Here is a 25,344-nt window from a genome sequence, read left to right on the forward strand (position 1 = left end):
AAACCCGCTGCGCCCCCACTTTAAGAGAAAATAGTATAGCTAATGATATCATGGGCACTAGGTCACACACACACACACACATTTTCAGAACCGCTCGTCCCTTACGGGGTCACGGGGAACCGGAGCCTACCCGGCAACACAGGGCGTAAGGCCGGAGGGGGAAGGGGACATACCCAGGACAGGACGCCAGTCTGCCGCAAGGCACCCCAAGCGGGACTTGAACCCCAGACCCACCGAAGAGCAGGACTGCGGTCCAACCCACTGCGCCACCGCACCCCCGGTCATGTAATATTTAAAGTTTTAAATATACTTTCAATATTAGGTCCTTTTGGCTTATTTTTACCTTAGAACTGAAATGTAGTACTGAGAACTTGTAGGAGGAGGGGTGTTGGAAGTTGTTGATTTGGTCCAGTTGTTAACTTAAAAGGAATGTTTTTCTGCATGCTTTGTTAATTTATTTCTAAAGGACAGAGCCTGGGTTGTGTGGAATTTTTTCATATTGCATACAAACTCTCATACTCGTGCACACAGACATACTTGCACACTTAAATAAACATATTAGTTCATAAATAATACCATATTTAAATAATGTACATGTAAGCAAGATTAGTAAAATCTGGTTTGTGACACTGGTGCAATGAAGCCTGCACCTGTTCAACAAAGGTTATAGTGTTAGCAGTTTTCTCTTGATCAAGAATAAACCAGACTGAAAGTTTCTTAGGCACCACAGTTACTCTTCCTGGGTCAAATACCAAAAACACAGTAACACCACATCTAATTGAGCTGTTTACCAAGCAAAAAAGTGCACAAACAGAAAAAGACTAGTTTCTCCGAAATAGCTCTCCAGGTATCAGCAACACTGATACACTGTGCTACATACACAGTGTGCAGTACAGTTCCTCCGCGTGAAGACATGGGTATCTCATGGAGAAGGACGGCAAAGAGCTCCAGGCGGGTCAGCTGATGTGGTGACAGTGCACTTTCAGAGTCCAAAAACACCTTAGGTGTTCCTGGCAAAGGATTAATACTCTATAACAGAAACTCTTGCTCTGACTAGATGGGGAAAGGATGGAAAAGCATGTCCTCCTCTCTTCCTTACCCCACCCAGCATCCACTCATCCATATTTGGCCTCCATGTCAACGAAGAAAGTCCTTGGCAAGCAGGCCTGGGGGTATAAGAAGTCCCGCCGCGAGGCCTCCATGTAAGCCGCAGAAGTGCCGGAGCTGGGGGGGCTCTTGCGCTCCCTCCTGAGGGCTCGGCGCCGTTGCCAGTGGCACAGCAGCATCTCCACCTGCTCTCGGAAGAAGCTGGTGGTCAACGTGTAGAGGATGGGGTTCAGAGCACTGTTGATGGGAAGGATAAAGATCACCACCCAGGACGTGATGGTTCCTAAGCGGCCAATAAGAAGACAGATTCAGACGGTGATATTCCAACTGGAAGAGAATAAGAAGACAGGATAAAAAGCTTATTATCTTTGACAGGTCCTTGAGGAGATTTACCAGGGATCTCAACCTCTAGCAGGGACAGGATCTTGACCAAAAAGATGGGGATCCAGCAAAGGGCACCAGAAAACACAATGAAGAAGAAGCGATTGGCCACAGCAATGTCGCAGTGCAGCCGGCTGCGCAGGTCAGCGGCATTGATGCCTGTGTTGTAGATGGAGTAGAACATGCTGGAATAGGAGACAACGATGACAAGAAAGGCCACCAAGTTGAGACCTGCAAGGAACACATGTAAAAAAACCCAGAATCAATCATAAAAACATTTACTTGTGTGGCATTAAACAAGTACACTTCTTTGACAGTAATGTCAGCATTACTGCATCTTTGTGGTAATTTCTGGGGTATTTTCCAGATGCACTCCAGCACCTAAGAAAGAGATTTATATGGGCACTGACAGTGGGAGAAATACACCTTCACCATTTTTATACAAAGGTCTTGTGCACATTTCTTACTTTTAACTTCTAATAAGTAGGTGTTGCAAAGACAACCAGATGCTCATGTGCAGGAAAACGGTATAACAACGATATACCAGCACAGAATTTAATTACACTGGGACTACTATTGTAATATAATGCATGTTAGCAAAACAATTATAGACACAAAGCTGCAGAGACCATCTCACACACACACACTGGATGAAACTGCTTGTTGCAAGTGGGGTCGCGGCAAACCGGAGCCTAACCTGGCAACACAGGGCGCAAGGCCGGAGGGGGAGGAGACACACCCAGGACGGGATGCCAGTCCATCATAAGGCACCCTATGCAGGACTCGAACCCCAGACCCACCAGAGAGCAGGACCCGGCCAAGCCCGCTGCGTTCCTCCCCCCAAAAAGGTCAAAGAGGAGCAACCCAGTGCCAAGTCTTTAGCGGGGGTTACTTTTTCAGTGAGAAATGACCCATTAATGCAGATGCCAAATTTACAGTCTTGCACAATTAACTCCAGCTGTTGCAACAACAACTCAAGGCATGGTGGTATTACTGCACCTTTCAAGCCGAGTTTTTTCAGCATGTATCTCCATCAGGACAAGATGCAGACTTACCCAGGAAGATCCCTATGGAATAGCCCCTGGCAGCAGGCCACTCCAGCTGGTCGGAGTGTAGTGGGAAGCAAACACCATTGCGCCCATAGTAGTTGCCAAACAGGCCCTCATTGAGCAATGGTATGATAGCTATGACTGCACCCAGTACCCAGATGGAGGCCAGCATGGCAGCTGTCAGTCTCCTGCCTGGGCGCAGAGGGCTGAAGGGGAAGACAATGGCCAGAAACTTCTCCAAGGTGAGATAGGTGAGCAGAAGCACGGACACCTCAGAAGACAGCATAGCCATGAATCCCATGGTGTGGCAGATAGGGCTCTCCATCCACACATGGGCATGACGATTGTACTGGCCTCGGAACTTGACATCAAACACCCCCACGAAGAACAGATAGATCCCCATCAGGCAGTCCGCACCTGCAGATGAAGTAGAAGTTTTGGGTGTGTCTCTCCATAGAACTGAGTTATAACAGTGAAAAATAATATTAGGGTTACCTCAGATATTGTACTTTCTATCTCAATTATATGGTTTTCAGAAAAAATACATGTATCGATAGAATTCTCAGGAAATGGAAGTGATTTCTACAGCTTCACACTTCAGGAGGATTACTGGCTGTGTTTGAACTGTGGGTTTGTGAAATCGTGGGGTTGGGGTGCGATGACATTTTTGAGTAGTCCAGTTTTTTTCTTGTACTTGGTGAGATGGAACACAAGTCCACAGAAGAGGAACTTAGTTGTATAAGACTGAATTGATGTGAAAACGGATGGGCATTATTTAGCAAATACACTTGGAACTTCTTGGACATGCTTGTCTTTGAGCTATTTTTAAAAGGATGCTAGAACTCACAGCATAGAACCTTGATGCACATGGCATGAAGGTTGTTCTCGGCCCGGATGACGGAGCGCATGCCAATGACAAAGAGGTTCCCAAAACACGTAATGAAGGCCATGACCCACACTGATACCCGGAGGATCATATTAGCCAGCAGGTCTTCGAAGGAAGATATTCCATCAGAGTTGGGCTTGCATCTTCGGACATGTGGCACAAAGGAACAGTACTGGAATTTCTTCAAGTATCTGAGGGAAGAAACAAAAAGTCTTGGTGGGGGTGGAGGGCAGCAGCAATTTTCTTACCAATCTACAGCATACAGACTTACTTTATATGAAGATGCAATAGAGGTCAACTGCATCTTTGCGAATCCCAAAAGGTGAATATCATAACTCCAGATTTCCTGAAGGTGCATTTACAGTTCTCAGTTGTTTAACAAAGTCAGCAGCTGGGGATAACAGACTAGATTGTCTAGCTCTGGGTAACTTGAAGATAGGATGTCTAACACTCACTCCCCTAATTTCATAGTCTGCTTCATTCCTCGCAGATAGTAAAAGATCTAGGTATCCACAAGTTACATTTGCTCTGATACTTGTACTTGAGAAATTACGAGGGAAGATTTTCAGAGTAATGTTGGGCATTGATACATTTCTGTTTAACTCAACTACATTTGTGCATAAAAATGTACTTCTACTCTGTTACATTTCTGACTGCCCCTTCTTGGTACTTTTGATCTTTTTAACATATAACTTCTTCAGATTTTCTACTTAAAACCAATCATGTTCATTTTTCTGTGAAACATTAGTGACAGCTCCTCGCTGTTGGCTGATGTCTGCTGTGGATTTCAGTAGCCTTTGTCAGTCACAGTGTTTTTACATACCATGCAAGTGACTTTTACTGTGAGCTATCAGCAGTCTTTCTCCTGTAGATTTCATTTGCCATTACGAGATATCAGTTACAGCTTTCCCCAACACAGTAACAGTGCTTATGTGTTTTTGACTACATTCATATTTATTCCTTTAGCAGACACCTCTCTCCAAAGCAAGTACAATGACTACTATGCAGAACTGTGCTTTTATCCAAGGTAATGTACAATGCTAGATACATGACTCTAAATTGTATGACATCATTTACCCTTTTTATGCACCAGAGGAAAGTAAAACAAAAATATTCATACATTCATATGTACAGACTAAGGCAGTTATGAAAGCATTTAGGACTTGTGATGCTCTGTGTTTGAACTCCTTCCTTATGTGAGTTCACCAATTAGTTTTGGCCCCTTGGAACAAAGGCTGATAAAACTACTCCTTGCCTTGGAAATTTCTTTGCAAATTTTACATTCATACCTACATGTATGAGAGGTTTTCCAAAGACTGAAACATCCGTGTTTCAATGTCTGGGATGTCAATGCCTTCTAGGCTTCTGAAAGAAAATTAGAAAACGTAAAAAAAATTACACATGACCTCTTCACATCTACACCAACCAGTCCTCTTGGCTGATTGTTGATTGTGAACATTTAACTGACACATCTTAAATAGTTAATACAGTGATTCTTGTGGCACATTTAGATTTAAAAAGACGTAAACAGAACACAGACATGTCCGTTGCATTTCGAAGGAACAAAGATGTTTATCCGAATTAGAAAATAAAAACAGTGAATCATCTGGAACACATTGTAGATATACTCACAGGGACCGAAGCTGGGTAAGGGGATCAAACTGTCCATGATAAATGTGGAGCAATGGATTGTGGGATATGTTGCTGTGAAAAATAAATATACTGTATATACAGAAACATCCACACAACTCACAGTTTAAGATAACAATAATTTAGAAGTAACTCTTCTGCAGGACATTAGACTGATGAATTTGGGCCAGGAACAAATCTCTTCCCAGCCACTAGGTAAACCTGTATTAGTGAATAAGACTCACAGTGTCTGAAGAGACTTCAATCCCCTGAAGATACCAGGAGGAAGGTCAGTAATCTGGTTGCTTGACAAGTCACTACATATACGGAGAAAAGAAAAATGAAATGCAGTGAAAACTTGATATTAGGAATCAGGCTTTGTCCAACTGCATTTCAAAAATTAAAACTGAAAAGCAAAATTGAAAATTCTGTAAAAAAATTCTCCAGTACAGCCTTCTAACACAACTGACAGTCACCGGAAAAAATATGTCATCAAGAGGGATTTTGCTTCTTGGAAGTCCTGTCTCATAATGTAGAATGCAGTTTAGTCGCCTGCTGTTTTTTTGTTAAACTGAAATACATAAAGCCATTTATTGTCTGGACCTTAAAAGCTTTTAAATGTCAACAAGCGAATCAGACCCTGCGGATCATATTCCATGGCTTTGGTCCTGACCCCATGGTCCCGTACATAGAAGACATGATGACCTTTCATGTCAATATTCGTGCTATTATAGGTGACTTAGAAAATAGGATTCTGCTAAACACTTCTCACTGTCTTGACTTTTCTATTCTTATTACTAATTGCATTCAATTTTAAAGTTGAAATGTACAGAATTCCTGTAAAACAATATAATCCATGACTGTCTGTTAATGTATGAGATAGTCAGCAATCAGAAGTAGTTATTATGGGAGGGTCAAAATTCAAAGTAGGTTTGTACATTTAGTTGTCACATGAACAGGTAAATATATGCTGTACATTTCAATAAGGTGACTTCGTGGCAATGACAAAAAAAATCACACCGTTGCAATAAGCTGTGACATAACCACTTGTGATGTCAGTATATCATCAAGGTGTGAAGAAACAAGTGAGTCTGTGGTCTGTTTGTTTTTTCCATTTTCCTCCAGGAAATGCAGAAGATGCTAGTAACTTACAGATCACCCAGTTCCTGCAGATGCTGGAACGTGTTTTCATATAGCAGGTTGATCCTATTGTCACGCAGTGACCTACAATAAACCATCACACACAGGACCGAGTTTGAAGCCTTGTGAACAGAAAGAATTGCTTTTTCTCCCCCAGAATCACAGGACCTTCATGGGCAAACCACAATATCATTGCTATCTCTCACTAGGCTTTGGCCCAGCAAATATACTGCTGCTGCTCAACCAAAGTGAAACATTTAATAATACGTGGGAAATATAGGAATGCGTAATCCCTGTTAACAGCATCACGACAATAAAGCAGTCAACAACGCAAATGGCAGATTGTTCTGAAACTACCAGGTTGTGAAGACATACATGGAGAGCTGTATTTTTCCTGAAATGATATTCCTCAGAGCTCACAGGTTGGAACAGTATGTACAGCATACCATGTCTTGGTTCTTATCTGTGTAATGTAGCAAAATACTGAACTTTTAACTTTTTTTGGGGAGGTAAGTTTCACTTTTATGCCAAATCAACAATTGCTTCAGTGTGTTCAGTATACAGCTCTTTCTGCTCCTTCTAATATGATTAGCAACAAAATCTCAGAGGATACTAATCTCAGCTAGACTCTCCCCTCACCTACACACCCACAATCTTCAAATTCCACCTGAAACAGTACACTCTGCTGCTTCCAGGTGATTAACAGTGGTATGTGGAATTGGTTCCTGGAGCATAAGCACCTTTTCTTATCAGTGACACCTTTTCTCCCAAGTGCTTCATCACAGCCTTTTTATTTTTTAAATCTCCCACCAGAAGAAAGTACCTCTATGGAACGACAATAGTAGCCCCTCCTGCTTTAACACCTCTCCATATCCATGCCAACCTCAGTCGCTATCTGGGAGATAGCAGCACTCACAGCACAGTGAGTTCATCACATGACAGCAGCATGGAGAAGTTCACAGTCTCAATGTGGTTCCCTTCAAAGTCCCTGAAAGACAGACACAATTTTATTGGTTTTGGCAGACTTAGAAACCAATAGAAAGACAAATGAGACGCAAGATACGGCATGTACCAATAAATACCTTGATGTTGGTGTCACCGTTATTCCCGAACAGAATAACATATTTGGAAAAAATCTGAAGCTCCATCCCCCTAAATATTCAAAAGTAAAAGCTATCCCATCCATTTTGGACAAGAAACCATCCAGTTCTTAAGTCTCATATGAATTCCTTAGATTTATTGCAGGTGTAAATGGTGTAAATGTTCACAGACTTGTTATTTCACAGGCAAACAGTGTACCTGAACCTGCAACCTTCTACTCTGGTCATTGTACAGTTTCCTCATGGTGTTCTTAAACCATACCAGAATAATTATATCTCTGTGCAGAAAGCTGCTCACAAGCACATCACTGTGTAAATAGGAGTCTCTCTGCCATTAACAAGAGAAGAACAGGCTAATAAACCCTCCACCATCAGTTGGGAACAAGAAGACAATTTCAGTACAGTCGACTGTAAAATTATTCCTTTGGACAACTCAAAAATGAAAAGGTCAAATCACCCTTAAAGTAATGTAGGGATTAACTTTGAAAGGTGATCTTACTGAACCATTTTAATGGTTCTGTATTTCTACAGAAACAAATACGGTTGAATGTTAAACACTTACAGCCAGGTGAGAGTGGGCATGTGGTAGCAGAACGTGGTCTGGGGAAGCTGCTCCAAGGAGGTGTTTACCATGGACCTGTTTACCCCACAAAGACCAGCATGCATCACTAGACACAGTAAGACAAAACAATCTGAAGTGCACAAAATAGTCTCCATATTTCTAATGTAATGGATGGATGGAAATGCACTGGGTTGAGTTTGATTCACAGCAAACCATTTGCGTGGTTTCCGAGACAAGAGAGGAAAGAAAGTAGTTTGCTGGTACCTTCTTCTGTGCATGTCTGGGGGATGCACATATGGAGAAAGGTCCAATTTAATAGCACACTTCTGTTGTGAAAAGCAAAACAAACACTATGGGACTTTCTGAAAAGAACCTGTCCAAAACCAAGAACCTGTAGACATTTAATTTTGGACCACCTGAGTAACCAGAGATGGAGGAGAGCAGCTGTTTTGTTGGGGTGTGGGGAATGATCCTGCTCTGGAGGTATTGGGGTGTAGTTTCTTTGCCCATCTGGTAGGCTTTAACCATAGTCTTGATCTTGATTCTTGTAGCCAGTAGAAAGAGATGAGGAGGAGTGACATGTGGAAATGTTTTAGCAGGTCAAACACAACTTGAGCAGCAGCATTCGGGATCAGCTGGAGAGGCTTAATGGAAAAAGATTGAAGACCAGATAGGTGGGAGTTGCAGTAGTCCAAGTAGGATATCACTATAGCCAGGAGCTGTGTACAGTGTGTTGTGAGACTTTGGCAGGATCGTGTTATAGTTTCAATGTGATGGGCGAAGAATTGAGTTAATTGTAACTCTGAGGTTCTTGACCAATGAGGCAGTCAAAAGGAACACATTTTGATTTAGATCTCTTTATCTAATTTGATAAAGACATCCTGACTGGTACATGGGTCTGATGGGAGGTTAATGATTTTGATCTTGGAAACACTGAGTCCAGAAAGACAGAGGTTTCTGAGAAGTAAATTTGCAGTATGATAAGATACATCTTTGGATGCTGTGGAAAAGACAAAAAGAGCCTGATATCATCAGTCTAGAAGTGACACGAAAGAAACAACAGAGGCAAGTGGAGTGATGTACATGGAGAAGAGTAAGCAACCCAGCTTTAAACTGTGCACATCAGCTGAAAGAGAATGAGGGCAACACAGGCTGCCATGCCAAGCTACCTAAGATCTACCCGACAGGTAAAACTCAAAAAATTTCAGTGTTGATTTTTTGATTCTCTGTCGCTCTAGAGGATAAAGTAGTGTCTGGTGGTTAATGCTGTCAAATACAGTAAAAGACTCAAGCAGAATGAGTACAGACAACTGGAGAGTTTTTAATACTGGATGAGGCCAGTATTGACAGAGTGGCTAATCATTGATCCAGACTCATAACCACCAAGATCATTCTGAGTGAGAAATGCAGGTAACTGGTTGTAGGCTGTATGTTCAAGAGTTTTTCGAGAAAAGGGAGAAGAGACACTCGCTTGTAATTCTGGACAGAGTTTACACCCAGGAAAGTGTCTTCAGCAGTGTTAGATATGGGAGGTTTTAAAGGCTTGTGGAAAGCAACCAGTGGAAATTGTGGAATTAAAGAAGATACAGAAATGGTAGGAGATGTAGAAATGACCAGAAATATGAAATGGAGTAAAGAGAAATGAAAAGCCACAATTCTTGGAAAAGACATGGCTGAAATAAATGCAGACCTTTTAAACTGCAGAGGACTGAGGCACAGAGGTCAAAGAACAAGAAACAAGAGTGCAGTTGGGGCAGTAATAGTGGCATTGTGGAATCTGAAGAAGAAGAGAGACACGAGAAGTAAAAATTCCCAGAGACACGCAAAACTGTGCCTCCATCACTGCTGGAGGGGCAACGAGTGTGTGGAAAGGAGTAGCTTGTGAAAATGGCTACAGGTATGATGCATATTTTGGCGAGAGCCGGGAGCCTGAGTGAGAGGCGGGAGGCATAGGCCGGGATAACGTTAGCCTTCTTTACAGACTTGTGAATTCCTTTATTCAATTTATTTATTGAATTAGAAATCTCCGCCTAATCCATATATGTTATGCTTAACACACATTTCCACCCATGAACTCAATGATGAGCTGTAGAACCATTCTTTGTCTGCAGGTGGATGATGAAATGATCCATGTACAGAGAGCTGGTGGTGCGGTGGTGTGTGGGGGGAGTGGCATTGACGCTCTGGGGCACAGTGACACAAAGAGAGGATAGACAACCATACAGGCAAAGGAATTGAGAAGAGAGAACATAAGCAGCAGAATGAGAAAAGCGGGCAGAATGTATGAATAGGAGAACAAATGAAGCACAATTTGGAGACAGCGGAGAGAACATTCTGGAGTGAGAGGTGGGGGGGGGGGGGCCAAAAAGGTGTGAGAACATTTTCTTCACCTTTCTTGCTTGTTTTGCTGTTTTTTGGTGGAAAAAGAAAGATACTGACTACACGAGAAGGCTATGGGACTGAGCATTATATGATGGATATAGGACTTTGTGGGACAAATGAAAAAGACACTCAATATAGACTGAGCTGAAAGCAGGACCAACTCCAATAAGAAAAAATGTAGTGTTCTTGTTATAATATTTAAAATGTTGGAAAAAATATAATTCAAAACCTATAGACCACGATATCTCATTACAACGTTCAAATTCTGTGTCTTTGTACATGTACAAAAAAACTGGACGTATCCATCCATCATCATTAACAGCTTCTCCAATTCAGGGAATTGGTATAATTGCTACCTTGAAATATATCAGTATTTCATGTAACTAATCGCAAGTAAGTTTTGGTACCAGAAGACTGAGCCCCGACAAGGGATGAAGCCTGAAATGCTGCAGCCACTTACAGGTAAATAGGGACCTGAGCCCAGTGAAGGTGTCCTGCGAGATCCTTTTGAGGGGATTGTCATCGAGGATCCTGTTTCAGAAGGAAAAATACAAGCATGCATCTAAGAAAGCCTTCACATAGGATCACCAGCATTTGGCTAGAAATGCCTGTTTAGAGTGTACCTGAGAAACAGGTGTCTGCTGCAAATCAGTTGTGTGATGACCGTTGTCCTCTGGATTCCATTAAATGAAAAAGCCACAAAATTGCTGTATACAAAACTTCATGTTATAATTTATTATAGTAATTTAGAGGTGAACAACTAAAGACAGGAGGGGGTCCGGTGGTGCAGTGGGTTGGTCCTGGTCCTGCTCTTTGGTAGGTTTGGGGTTCGAGTCCCGCTTGGGGTGCCTTGCAACGGACTGGCGTCCCGCCCTGGGTGTGTCCCCCTCCCCCTCCGGTACGCCCTGTGTTGCCAGGTTAGGCTCTGGCTCCCCGCGACCCCGGGTGGGACAAGCGGTTCGGACAATGACGTGACAACTAAAAACATTACAGTAACACTGATAGAATGTATTGATTTTTTGTGTCTTGTAAGTTTTATTTTCTCCAGGTGCCTTTCAGAGATTAAAGCACGGTAAAAACATGTAGGGGACTGGGTAGTGTATAGTCCCTCCCATCTAATTTGTTCGCTTCGGATTTCAATTCTGGGGGGGGGGCGGGGGTGGTGTAGCGGGTTTGGCCTGTGCCTGCTCTCTGGTAGGTCTGGGGATCGAGTCCTGGTTGGGGTGTCTTGTGATGGACTGGCGTCCTGTCCTGGGTGTGTTCCCTCCAGCCTTATGCCTTGAATTGCCGGGTTAGGCTCCAGTTTGCCACGACCCCGCTCGGGACAAGTGGTTTCAGATTGTGTGTGTGTGTGTGTGTGTGGATTTCCATCACTTTCAATGGTAAAAATTCTGATGCACTCCTGACTCCTAAAATTGACACCCATTTACAGTAAAATACCACCAAATTCCATTAAAATTAATACAATTATCTCAATAGGTATAATTAGTTATCATAACACAACATAAAAAGCAGTTCCCCTTAACTAATCACTATGTAATATTCTAAAGCTGTCTACCTGAGCCTGTTCTGCTCTTCCATAAGCCATTGGATGGGTTTTAATGCATAAATAAACTGCTCATGAGCCAAATTCTCATAACTCGAACAGACATATCTCAGGGCATGACTGTACTTGGGTTTTGGCATATTGTCTACTATAGAGTTTGCAGCGGCTGTCATGAAAAGTTGTCGAACCCCTCATTGGGACACATTTGACAACGATGGGAATGATTAGTTGCGGGTGGTGTGTCGTGATATTATAGGTCAGACCACAAAGGTTTGCGGGATTGTAAATTCAGCACTAGAGACGGCCAGTTAGACTCAGATAGTAGGGGCCAGTCTAATATTTCGTCCACGAGTGTGCGTACTATAAACACAGTACTAAGACATGGAATGCGCTGAAGAATGTCGCCTTTCCGAAGCTGGTCAAGTTGGTTAAGCAACGCACCACCTGTTGTCTGACCGGTATATGTGGACACGAGGCTGTCTGTACTCACAGCCAGTGCAGCTTGCGAAGGTCACCGAACACCCCAGGCCTCAGCGAAGTGATGCTGTTCTGACTGAGTGATCTTTAAGAGAGGAAGTAAAAAGAGACCTGGTTTGCTGTCATGTCGGGTGAATCTACAGCCTTCGCTCCTTTAACAAACATTGTAAATATCTCCCACATCCCTACACGTTAGACAGAAACGCACACATTTTTAGAGTCGCCGCTTTTTACCCTTTACCCAAAGATGACTATTGTACTACGTGTCTTCTTCCAAAATTCATCAAGAGAGTTCTTCCTAAAATGACTATTATAATCCCTAGGAAAGTATCTGACAAATCACAAATTATGTTGTTTTCACAGAAAGTCATTCAGTTTTGAGAGAATGAAGATGCTGTTTCACTGCTTCGACCAAGGCACTTACAGCTATCCAGCCATGCATGAGGGAACCAAGCAGATATATTTTTGTCATCGAAATGAAAATCAGACTGGAATAAAGCCGAGAGATAAAACAAAATTTTACAGCTGCTGTTATCTTATCATTCAATGCTGGGTATAAGTTCAGCATTTCCTGTGACAAATATTTCATTTTACATCCATGTCTTGCCATTACTGCACCTTAGTTAGAAATACAGCGAGAATAAGATTTATGGAAATTGAAAGCACAAAAGTGCGCACTGCACCACATTCATTCAAACTCAAAACTGTAACAATTGACGTGGTTTAGTGAGAGTGTGGTTCTGCTGGATTCATTACGGCGGTGATCGGTAGGTGGTCGAGGAAAGAAATAAAAACTGGCAACAGAACTCACAGTTTACGGAGCTCATGCAGCCCACTGAATGCTCGGTTGGACACAGTCTGTATGCCATTGTTTTGGAGGAACCTGTGCAATAACACAATCAACATCTAGTCAAAAGTATACTGCATGTTCGTACGTCTTTTTACATGCAATTGAAACATTATATCTGTATTAAATAGAACAATAAAAAGTAAATCATGACTAAGTAATAGTTTTCTGTCAGGAGAAAATTATATCTGTTCAAAAAAGTATGACAAACACGTAAATAAAGCAATTTAAACACTGAATAAAGAACCTTATAACACAATTTCCATTAATAATCAAAAAGGAAAAACAAGTCTCTCAATTTACCCTTAATACATAAAGATTTAATAACAGAAACCAAGCGGAGTTTCTCGAAACCTCCTACTAAGATGGGGAAATTTTTTGAGGTTAAATATTAACCCTGTTGAAGCTATAAAGCTTGATGCTAACAAGTCATAGTCTATCTACTGTATCATAGAGGAGAACCTAATATGACCCAGAGGGGACCTCATTCTCATTTACATTTTACAATGTATAGCACCATAATCAAGGGGGTGTAGTGGTGCAGTGGTGCAGTAGGTTTGACCAGGTCCTCCTCTCCACCAGATCTGGGGTTCAAGTCCTGCTTGGGGTGCCTTGTGACAGACTGCCTTCTTGTCCTGGGTGCGTTCCCTTCCAGCCTTACATCCTGTGTTGCCGGGTTAGGCTCCGGTTTGCCGCGACCCCACTTGGGACAAGCGGTTTCAGTCAATGTGTGGCACCATAATCTCTACAATCATAAATACTTTTCCCAGTAGTAATAAAATACAAAATAATCATGTTTTCACTTTGCATCTTTTCTTAAAGCCTTTTGGGTCTGCTTTGAATAACACCTTCATTGAGAAAGGATTTGAGCAAAAACAAGTCTCTCAATGGTATCAGGCAGATACTGCGTTCCTCAAAATATGTTACATGATCTGATGAAGCCCACAGCACACAGAGTGAAAAAGAAACAGGTAATTTACAGCATGCATAAGCGAGGAGGTATGTGCTTGTTTTGTCATGGTCTCATGCTTTGAGGAGAAGTGTGTAACTGCTCACGATTAATTTGAGAGAACAAAAGAGTGCGTAAAATTAATTAAAATAAAAATACTGTGAATTAAAAAAAAAATCCACAGTGAGGTGTAGATGTGAGATCAAACTAAGTAAAGCTTAGCACCAGCTCTGGAATATAGACCCAGACATAGCTGTCCTATTCATGGTTTTCGGTAACCACGTCCTTCCGGAAGAAAAACTAGCATGTGACCCCAGTTTGCAGAGGTGATTATTTTAAAACATAGAGATGAGGCTTTTTCCTGTATTGGAATTACATTCCCCTGGTTGCCAGGTTAACTGTAGCTTCTGCACACCCACAAAAGGCCCTCACAATTTAAATATCAGTGCAGACTCTTTACTATATATATATATACCCTGCTCATACTCACAGTCTCTGCAGCTCCGAGTACCTGGAAAAGGCGTCCTCAGGCAGGTCTCGAATTTCATTGCTCTTGAGGGACCTGTTAGTAAAAATGCATCTCAAAGCAGTAACTAAAACGTTAAACAAATTTGTTCAAAGGTAGAAAAATAGACTTTTAAAATTCAAGTTGTTTTTTGGAAGGGTAAGGCAGTTTAAAAGATTTTGTATTGTAGTGAAAATTGCAAAGCTTGTTTTAAAAGCCGCTCAGCAAGGTGTCGTTTGTACCGAACACTCGACCAAACTGGAATGTTACAAAGCACTGTTCACTATCCACCTAGTTAATTTCTGTAATACCTGAAAAATGTGAATTTGACAGCTAATGAAGTTTCCATAGTAACTAATCAAATTCTTCCTGTAGTTTGACTTCCACATAATAAATTAGAAAGCAAAGACAATTAACATGAGAAATACATATCTCTTTAAAAATGAACACGCTCAACATCAGTTATTTGAAAAAAGTCATTCTGTGGTATTTAAAGGGATGTGGCAGCAGAAACGGGCCCAAAGCACAGTGCGCATGGCTGATCTGTGCATAAAAGGCTGGGGGGAAGCTTAGTGTCCAGCCGACACCGCACTCACTTACAGTAAGGTGACATTGGCTGAGATGAGTGGCACCTGCTCCAGGTTCATGTGCATGCAACGCAGCTCCGTGTGAATGCACTGGCAGTACTCTGGGTATTGCTGCAGGACTGGAGGACACAAGCACAGGAAAGGCTGTCTTGCCACTTCATTCATTTACTCATTCACCTGTGCATTCGTACGGAACTATGCAATAAGCGGCTTTGGTGTAATTTATGTGAGATTATACAAAAGTCCCTGTCTAGCACCCATTGGTGTTTGTCTTGCTGCTTCAAACAAACACTGACACTTACATTGATACAGATACAGCCATAAATATAAAAATGCATGTACAAACACACATGCACATTTACATGTACAGTGCCTTCAGAGTGTGTTGTAGTCTACTCACAGCAATCTTCGGTGGCTTCCTGGAGGTCCACCCTCTTAACTGTTCGGTCAAAGAAGTCTGCCCACCCACTGTTGTCCCCTGCAAGAGAAGGATGAGTGATGCACATCCAGAGTGAGGAGGGAGTGGGCTGTGACATCAGAGAAGCATGACTGTCCTTTATTATCAAAGACACGGGGGTCACAAGTGATGGAGCCCCTCAACACACACACACACACATTTTCAGAACCGCTTGTCCCAGATGGGGTCACGGGGAGCCGGAGCCTACCCGGCAACACAGGGCGCAAGGCCAGAGGGGGAAGGGGACACACCCAGGACGGGACGCCAGTCCGCCTCAAGGCACCCCAAGTGGGATTCGAACCCCAGACCCACTGGAGAGCAGGACTGTGGTCCAACCCACTGCGCCACCGCACCCCTGTAGCCCCTCAACAATCAAAATCTATTACTCTATTAATCTATCACTGACTTTCCAGCAGAAAAACCATGGCAATCTACTGAGATGATTACTGAATGTCTACCACTCCATGTTCAAGGGGCAACATTCCTGGACACAGTTGAGCATGATAAAATTTGTTTGGGGAATGTGCAAATGTGAAGAAAACGTTCTGTCTGCGCACTCAATGTTTTCATTCACTGCAGACCACACAGATTCAGTTTAGTTTAATTTTTCACATGTCCAGATTCAACCCATGAGTCTTCAAACTCAAACAATGAGTCTCTTTGCCACAAATCCAAATTTCTAACTTGGACACAACTTTCACTGCAATTATTACAGTGACTCACCACAGTTCTCTTCATCAGCTCCATTCTGGCAGTCTGTCTGGCCGTTGCAGTGGAGCAGCTGAGGCAAACAGACAGTCAGGTTCCCACAGGGAAACTGGCCAAGTGGGCATCCCTTTGCCGCTGCCTTGCTGGCCACCATGGCCTCCCCTGAAGGGTTAACAAGAGCACACGAAGAGAGAAATGTAATCCATTGACAAGTTACACACAAATTCTCACAGGTGTACTTCTGATCAGAAGATGGAAGCCAGACTGAAAAGTTATTTTATTACATCATTTATTCTAGTGAAAGTGACACATACAGCACAGACCTCTTATGCACTCAAGCATTCAAAAATTATGAATATCAATGAAAAATGCTCCTCGTGCAAAAAAGGAAAAAAGCAGCTCCTTCCCCTGAAATCTGAACGAACACCCGCTTGGTCACAAATTTCATTTGTTCCCTAGTCATTCCTTACACTTATAATGCATAAATATACTTTAGTCTTTAGGTTTATAATAAAAAATGTAAAGTCAAACTTTCATTTCAAAGTTAAAATTGAATGGTTGCATTAAACATTAACAGAATATGAGAACAATCCAATCTGAACCATTACTAGATTATTCTCCACTTAATTTAATAGATAACTGAATTAAGCAGTTAGTGGAAATAAATGAATTCAATTAAAAATGTCAGGGGGGCTTTATGAAAACATTTCATAGTCCCTAAGCAGTATAGCTGACAGTTAAAACACAGTTGCACTGGCTGAGCCACAGTAAAAAAATCTGTGTTCTTCCACTGAGCTGTTTAATTTCAGCCCAGGTACCTTGGCGGGATGTTGCATGAGCGCATCTATCAGGCCTGTCGAAGAATCCGTAGGTCTTCATCTTCGCTGGGAGATGTGCAGGCCTTCTAGATGACACTCATATGTCTCAATGGACGTCTGTGTTTTACTTAAAACATTTATGTTGGAAGAAAGTGTTTGATGGAACATTTGATTTGTCCTCCAGGTGAACCATTAATTGTCCACTGGAATCACATGAGGTTGGACACTCAGCTGAATGTATATAAAATTGTACAACTCAATTAAGATTTATTTAATACCATCTTGTATAGAAATTAGGGGATCACTTGATGCTTAATAAGCATGGAAGTCTACCAGGTGCAATACAAACATAGCTACAAAGTACTGCATGAAACAATATGATGTGTTCTGAGATCCAGTCAAAGCAGAGAAATCTTCTCCAACCCTAGGTCAAAACAAGAAAAGTTTTTGCTCTTTTTTTCTTTTCTGTTTGCTTCCCCATTTTTGTCATTTTATCTCCTTCATTATTTTTCCTTGAACAGTATTTCCATCAAAGCAAAATTTAATTTGAATTGAAATGTGAGAATGAAAAAGGAGCTGTAGAGAATGAGGGACTGAGGGTGTGCAATTTACATACTGAGGTTTTACATTGGATTAACACATCTTCTCTGATTGCACAAAAACTATAAGAAGCACTATATCAGTCCTAGATGGAAAAAGATGGATATCCACGAGGATACAGAAATCATTGCATATCTGATGGTATTGCATTTGTTTGTTTGTTTGTTTGTTTGTTTGTTTGTTTGTTTGTTTGTTTGTTTGTTTGTTTGTTTGTTTGTTTGTTTGTTTGTTTGTTTGTTTGTTTGTTTGTTTGTTTGTTTGTTTGTTTGTTTGTTGTGGGGGTGTGGTGGCGCAGTGGGTTGGACCAGGTCCTGCTCTCGGGCAGGTTGGGGGTTCAAGTCCTGCTTGGGGTGTCTTGTGATGGACTGGTGTCCTGTTCTGGGTGTGTCCCCTCCCCCTCTAGCCTTATGCCCTGCATTGCCAGGTTAGGCTCTGGCTCCCTGTGACCCTGTATGGGATGAGTGGTTCAGATTTTGTGTGTGTGTGTTTGTTTGGGATCCTGTAACTCCCCATACAGTGTGACATTACAATTGGTATAAATTCACTGACAATTTTCATCCTTTCCTCAGATCATTATAAAGCCACTATGCTTTAGGGAAACTGAACCCTGATTAATACTAGGAAGAAATCCTCAGTTTTTTCATTATTAAAATTTATAATTAAACCAATAGTCACTTGAGGGCTATTTTCTTATGACTTTCTGATTTCATTTTTAAAAAGCATTTCCTTATCCTGGCTGCCTTCATTACAGTAGTTGTAGTGCCATATAGCTAAAAAGAAAGTGCCTTCCGGTAGCTCTAGAGAAACAAAACAAACACTTAGATGATAACACTGGTGAAGGGATGTCATAAACTCATTTTTAATATGGGGCTTCTGCAGAAAGCATTTACCAAATACATTACATGGAATAAATGTAAATATCTTACATTGCTCAACTGTGGGGAGGCACACAAAATCTAAAATCTATCATCATGAATGAGAAGAAATGCTTTGCAAGTCGAAGTAGAGATATTAAATGAAACTCCTGAAGTTGAATGGGTGCATCTCGAGATATAATTGTACCCATAATTAACTCATGTCATCAGTATCCATTTATCCATTTTCATTAACTGCTTGTCCTGGCCGTGGTCAGGATGATCTGGAGCCTATCCTGGAATCACTCGCCATAAAGCCTAGGGAAGGGGAACGACTCCCTTTACAGGATGCCAGTGTCATCAGTATGATAAGTAATACAAGGACAATATCCACTTGGATTAATTAGGCCTATGCATTTACTCAAACCAAGGTGTTAATTAAGATGAAAATACACACACACACACATTTTCAGAACCGCTTGTCCCATACGAGGTCACGGGGAACCGGAGCCTACCCAGTAACACAGGGCGTAAGGCCGGAAGGGGACACACCCAGGACGGGACGCCAGTCCGCTGCAAGGCACCCCAAGCGGGACTTGAACCCCAAACCCACCAGAGAGCAGGACTGCGGTCCAACCCACTGCGCCACCACACACACACACACACACACACACACACACACACACACACACACACACACACACACACACACACACACACACACACACACACACACACACACACACACACACACACACACACACACACACACACACACACACACACACACACACACACACACACACACACACACACACACACACACACACACACACACACACACCTTCTGAACCACTTGTCCCATATGGGGTCACGGGGAACCGGAGCCTACCCGGCAACACAGGGCGTAAGGCCGGAGGGGGAAGGGGACACACCCAGGACGGGACGCCAGTCCGTCGCAAGGCACCCCAAGCGGGACTCAAACCCCAGACCCACTGGAGAGCAGGACCCGGTCCAACCCACTGCGCCACCGCGCCCCCCAAGATGAAAATATTAAACCAAAAATTAGGATTAGTCTGACAATGCAAACTAAAAAAATAAATTGTTAGGCATATGTTTATCTTGTTTAAATGTGTTTTAATTACAACACAACTGATCTCAGAAGAGAATAGAAGAAGAGCTGCTATTAGGTCTTTTTTTACAGGTCTATAAACTCTTGCCAAAGCACAAAGAGGTTATTTTGGCTTACTTGACGTTTTAAAGAGTGTACAAATATTTTGAAGAAACTATGAACCCTATATTTTTAACTGCTGTTGCCTTGGACTATCTATTAGTCAGTCAGCTATGGTTAAATGTCTCTTTCTTGTCTCTTTCTCTTAATGTAATGCATAAATTGTACTTTTGCTGAGATGTACGTCGTTTTGGAGAAAAGCATCTGCTAAATGAATAAATATATATGTAAATGAATTGGGAAACTATGGGGTTTCCCCTTACTATTGTGCATATTCAGTCATTAAGAACATCTTTGTATTAGACAGCATCTATTGGATCACTTCAATTTTATAATGTAAAGGGTTGTATTTCAAACCACCAGGGGGTGCGGTGGCGCAGTGGGTTGGACCACAGTCCTGCTCTCCAGTGGGTCTGGGGTTTGAGTCCCGCTTGGGGTGCCTTGCGATGGACTGGCGTCCCGTCCTGGGTGTGTCCCCTCCGGCCTTACGCCCTGTGTTACTGGGATGGCTCCGGTTCCCCGCGACCCCGTATGGGACAAGCGGTTCTGAAAATGTGTGCGTGTGTATTTCAAACCAGTACTACCTGTTTTCTTCTTTATTTTCTCAAAATCTCAGAGACTCTGTCTTGTGGCCTTTAGAAGCAGTGTTCAGAGGGCTGTGACGTGAATCGCTGCAGGCCTACATGGATCACGCTTTTGGAATAAAACTCTGCGACTCAGGATTATCTGTGCTACCCTGCTTACAACGAGCACCTTTTCGGTCGAAATAACTCTAACATTTGTCTATAGATAGACCAAAGAACATGCAATAACACACACACACACACACATAGACGCACACACAATGTGTACAACCGCTTGTCCTGAGCAGGGTTGCGGTGAGCCGGAGCCTAACCCAGGAACACAGGGCGCAAGGCTGAGGAGGGAGGGGGAAACCCAGGACGGCACGCCAGTCCATCGCAAGGCACCCCAGACATGCAATATCTTTGTTGTTTAATATTAGTTATTATTATTACTATCTGGTTTAAGTCAAGTCTAAAGATGAGTTGTACTGAAGGAAGGAGTAAGGATCATTGGGGCTGGGCTGATCTCTGGGACTCTACCACACACACACACTCTTATTAACGTTTTTAACAGAGTAACACGCATCTTAAGTCACAATTCCCCTCTTACAAACAGCAGTGTAACAAACTGTCAGGGATTGAGGTGCCAAAGTATTAGCACCACTTTTGAATGGAATAACACACAAATACTGGGGGAGACAGAAGGTTCATTTGAACATTGAGGGTTATCTCCCCCACACCCACCTTATTATTACACCTGTTACTAAAGGGAATAAAAAATAACTTTTGGTCTTTCAAAAACCGTTTAGTATGTATTTATTTTCTAAGTTCAGCAGAACGTCATTACATTAGAGAGCTGGACACAGAACATTAACAATGTATATAATCAAGGGAGCGGTCCTATTATTTTTGCCTTTCTTTCACAAGTACAGGTATTAAAGCAAGACAAAAACGCCCAAGTCAACAGCTGAACATTTCAGGGTTTTCAAGAACAAGCGGGAACTACAAAGCTTAATTTAAGATGTGTTTATCATGAGGGACATTGATTGAGACACCAAGTACAGTACAGTCCCTAATGAAAGAGCAAATAAGATCAAGTATCATAGACACACGATGGCGATGCGTGGAGTACAGCAAAACACATTTGATTTACCGTGGTACACGTTTACCTGTGGTAGCCGTCAGTGCCAAGTAGTGGATCCACAGTATAAAGACGGGCAGGTCCGCACACAGCGACAGAGGAGTCTGGGAGCCGACGGGGGACATCGCTGCCACGGTCGCGGTGGCTGTCGGACACGGTGGTTTGTCACCTGGTCCTGGGTGGCTGGGAAGAAGGAAACAGAGTGCGGTGGGAATGAATGACGCCGGTAAGACTGTCGCAAGTCCGACTTCGGACTTCTCATCATCGCTTCGGCCGGGTGGAGCCGCCGCGGAGAGCGCGCGGTGAGTCCACTCACACTCAGAGACTCGGAAGCAGTGACCCGTCTGTCACACGGGAGGCTCGCAGTTCGGAGTCCCGGCAGCGCTTCGCCACCGACCGAGCGCCAACTGCTGCGCGCGCCTCCGTTCGTTCGGTCCGCCAGACGGTCCGTCCTCTCGCGGCGCGCGCACCGTCTCCTCACACTCGCACTCACACTCGCGGCTCCTGAGTTCCGGTCCCGGAGCGACTGATGGAAACGGTGAAGCTGTGAAACCGGAGTCACTCACCCTCGGGGACGTACGGGCAGGCAGGGTATCATGCAGGATGTACAACAACGATTAAATCCAGAACTCGACGGAGTGAACTGAAGAAGCCAGGAAATATAAAAAGTGAACACAGCAGGGCAATCAAAGGGTGTGTAGGAGAACAGCCTGTGGAATAAAGAACACATTTCATTGTGTTCGGAAGCCCATTTTTTCACGATAAAAGCACGTACGTTATTTTCACTCAGACAATTTCACACTAATTTCGTGCAGAGAGAGTGTTTTTCTGGTGGATCTAGTCTAGAGATCGATCACTACGCGTACAAATGAGATAAAAGCTGACCGCAGATAAAGTGGTAAGAAATTAGCAATAAATTTAAAAAATAAAACGGCTGAGAGAAATATGATAGATGAAATGAATGGTTTTACTTGAGGACTCTTAATATGATGAAGAGAAACTGTTATGAGACAGGTACCAGAGGGTGTTGAGGTCACTGAGGTTACAGTGGAATTTACATTTACATTTATTCATTTAGCAGATGCTTTTCTCCAAAGTGACTTCCAATGAACTCTATGTGTTATCAGCCAACCAGCTTTAGTAATACGGATGTAACTGTGATTATTTCGCCTCCTGGTTCCAGATGTTGGTACACTGAAAAAATTGGAAAGTAGCTCTACTGAAAATACTAAAACGATACATTTGCAATCAACTGAATACATGTATGTTTGAGATGAGAACATAATTATATTGCACGGCAGTGGTCATGATAGCCGCGACTTTGGTCGTGATAATCGGGACACTTGGTCTCGGTTGCGATAGACGCGATAGTTGCGTGATAGTCGCGACAGTTGATCACGATCGCAAATGGTTGCGACAGTGGTCATGATAGCCGCGACTGTGGTCGTGATAGTCGCGACACTGCCCGCGATACTCGCGACAGTCGATCGCGATCGCGATAGTCGCAACACAGTAGTCGCGATCGCGGTAGTCACGACAGTGGTCGTCGCGAGGGGTTGTCGTGATAGTCGTGGGAGTGGCCTCTCGCTGTGTCTGCCGGTGTTCCAATGACTGTTTGTAAGTTTCAGGTGCTACACTGTAGCTTACTGTGTAAGTCTAGTTAAAAAATAGAAACTGGTCTTTTTTCTTGAGAGTTTATGTGGAATTCTTTTCTTCCTTGAAGCAAAACTCGCTACTGCAACAGACAGCATTAAGGCTTCAACCATGATCCAAGCTAAGAAGAATGTCTGAAAGAGGAATATAAAGACTTACTGGAGGAGTTCACCTTCACAATTCTCTAGAAAAGCAAAAATTAAAGCATGCACATAAAAAAAAAAAAAACAAGAATTAGTCAATTGACCTGACAATAGTACGTATGTCCTCTGACTAAAAACCTGAGATATTAGGGTGACTGGAAGGAATATGTGAGAAGTAATCATTGGACAAGGTGAGATCTCATCAAGCTATCAATTCTGCAGAAAGGAGAGGGTGATGGGAAATCTAGGAGGACTGAAAGCAGGGTGAAATACTACATTCTAGAAAAACTAAGATTTAAAGACAAAGATTAAACCAACACCAAAGGATCTTTACGGGAAAAATTAACATTTTTTTTTTTTTTTACGATGTTCAAGCAACCAACAAAACAAAAAACAAAATCTTTGTGAAAAAACTGTGTACTCCAGCCTTACCTAATACTTCAAAAGAACAGCAAACACAGAAGAAAAGCTTGGAGAAAAACACTACTGTGAACAACACTCATGCAAGGCAGCAACTCCTCTTTGCCCATGAAAGTTCCATTTTCAGAACCACTTGTCCCATACGGGGTCACAGGGAACCGGAGCCTACCCAGCAACACAGGGTATAAGGCCGGAGGGGGAGGGGACACACCTGGGACAGGACACCAGTCCGTCGCAAGGCACCCCAAGCAGGACTCGAACCCCAGACCCACTGGAGAGCAGGACTGAGCTCCAACCCACTGCGCCACTGCGCCACCACACCCCCGTCCATCAAAGTTTGCCTTATTATTCCCGCATTTTCAGTTGTATCCTGTCACTAATTAGTTAAATGCTTTAAACCAAAAAGACAGAAAACAGAGCACCACAGCTAAAACTGAACATAATTCGCCCACGCTGGAGTCCAGAAATACAGTACTGAAGGTTTGGCCAGTCATTATTCAAAACAAATCCCATATATGAGATTCAATAATTCATGAGTTCACAAAGTCTGTTTAATATACACCACAGAACCATAATTCATAATTTAGTACTCATAACTACATTTCCCTCACATTTTGGATGTATAAATTGAATTGCAGCTGGAACAAACTCCATTATGTTGAAAACGGTTTAGCATTTTTCATTCAGAAAAAGACAGGATGAATATTATCTGGGCAGACAAAGATAGGTACCTCATCTCAAGGTAAAGGGCAAGGCTGTCCTCCTCAGTACCTCAATAATTACACTGATGTTTATTCAATTTTTATAAGAGGTAATCCAATGGATGTTCAGCTCTCAGCTCCCATGGCTTCACTCATTAAAACTCTGCCAGCAAACACATGGTTTGCACTTACGGCAATATTGAAAAGTAAAATAAAGGGCTACCAGCAACAGTGAGCTAAAGTGGTTTTGAACAGTATATTTGGTAGCCAACTGGCATCTCTGAAAAGGTACTTTGTACAGGGTAGGTCAGTACATGGAGCAAGTATGTTGACAAAGTTTTTTACAGATGCAATAATGAATAACCATATTGAGGAATTTCTGCATGTTCTAAAATTTTGAGAACTGATTTATTGCTTCCAGTTTGCTCATAAGTGGATAAAATTTTACTTGTAAGACTACCCTAGTCTAGGACAGTGAAGGGTGACTGGTGCTGTCGTGGTTAGAGTAGCTGCCTTTGGCTCTGATGGTTGCTAGTTCAATCCCTGCTTCTGGCTGTAGTGCCATGGAACAAGGTGCTTGCGCTGCAATTGCTCTGGTACCTTTGCCCAGCTGTGTGACTGCGTACATAGTTTTGGCCCTGTGATGGACTAGTGTCCCGCCCAGGGTGTGCCCCCCTCACTCTTTCACCCACACCGTCTCTGGGATAGGCTCCGGCTTGGGATGAGCTGAAATTGGTTGGTACTGAGGGAAGAATTACTTTTTACAGATGATGCCCCATTAATCATCCAAATCCTAGGTCTGAAAAGGATGAGAAACATAATTCCTCAGTAGCTAGAGCACATCCTCCACTTCCCCATTTTAAAGATGGGAACCACCAGCCTGTCTTGCAGTCAACAGGTATTGTCTC

At 42.7% G+C, this 25,344-nt stretch overlaps 1 protein-coding gene across 1 annotated transcript; it reads right to left on the reverse strand.

Annotated features, from left to right (window-relative positions):
- Positions 1 to 271: 271 nt before the first annotated feature.
- rxfp2a (relaxin family peptide receptor 2a) lies at positions 272 to 22,771 on the reverse strand. Its single transcript, XM_029251466.1, has 19 exons — positions 22,086 to 22,771; positions 21,548 to 21,702; positions 16,328 to 16,474; positions 15,548 to 15,625; positions 15,161 to 15,266; positions 14,546 to 14,617; positions 13,071 to 13,142; positions 12,273 to 12,344; positions 10,687 to 10,767; positions 7,855 to 7,929; positions 7,109 to 7,180; positions 6,205 to 6,276; positions 5,298 to 5,369; positions 5,056 to 5,127; positions 4,717 to 4,788; positions 3,385 to 3,614; positions 2,544 to 2,954; positions 1,501 to 1,719; positions 272 to 1,390 (listed from the first exon to the last, which is right to left on the reverse strand). The coding sequence occupies exons 1-19, from the start codon at positions 22,247 to 22,249 to the stop codon at positions 1,116 to 1,118; spliced, it is 2,517 nt and encodes an 838-aa protein (XP_029107299.1). The 5' UTR covers positions 22,250 to 22,771; the 3' UTR covers positions 272 to 1,115.
- Between the last annotated feature and the right edge of the window lie 2,573 nt (positions 22,772 to 25,344).

The sequence above is a fragment of the Scleropages formosus genome, chromosome 4 (assembly GCF_900964775.1).
Source record: "Scleropages formosus chromosome 4, fSclFor1.1, whole genome shotgun sequence".
NCBI classification, from domain to species: domain Eukaryota; kingdom Metazoa; phylum Chordata; class Actinopteri; order Osteoglossiformes; family Osteoglossidae; genus Scleropages; species Scleropages formosus.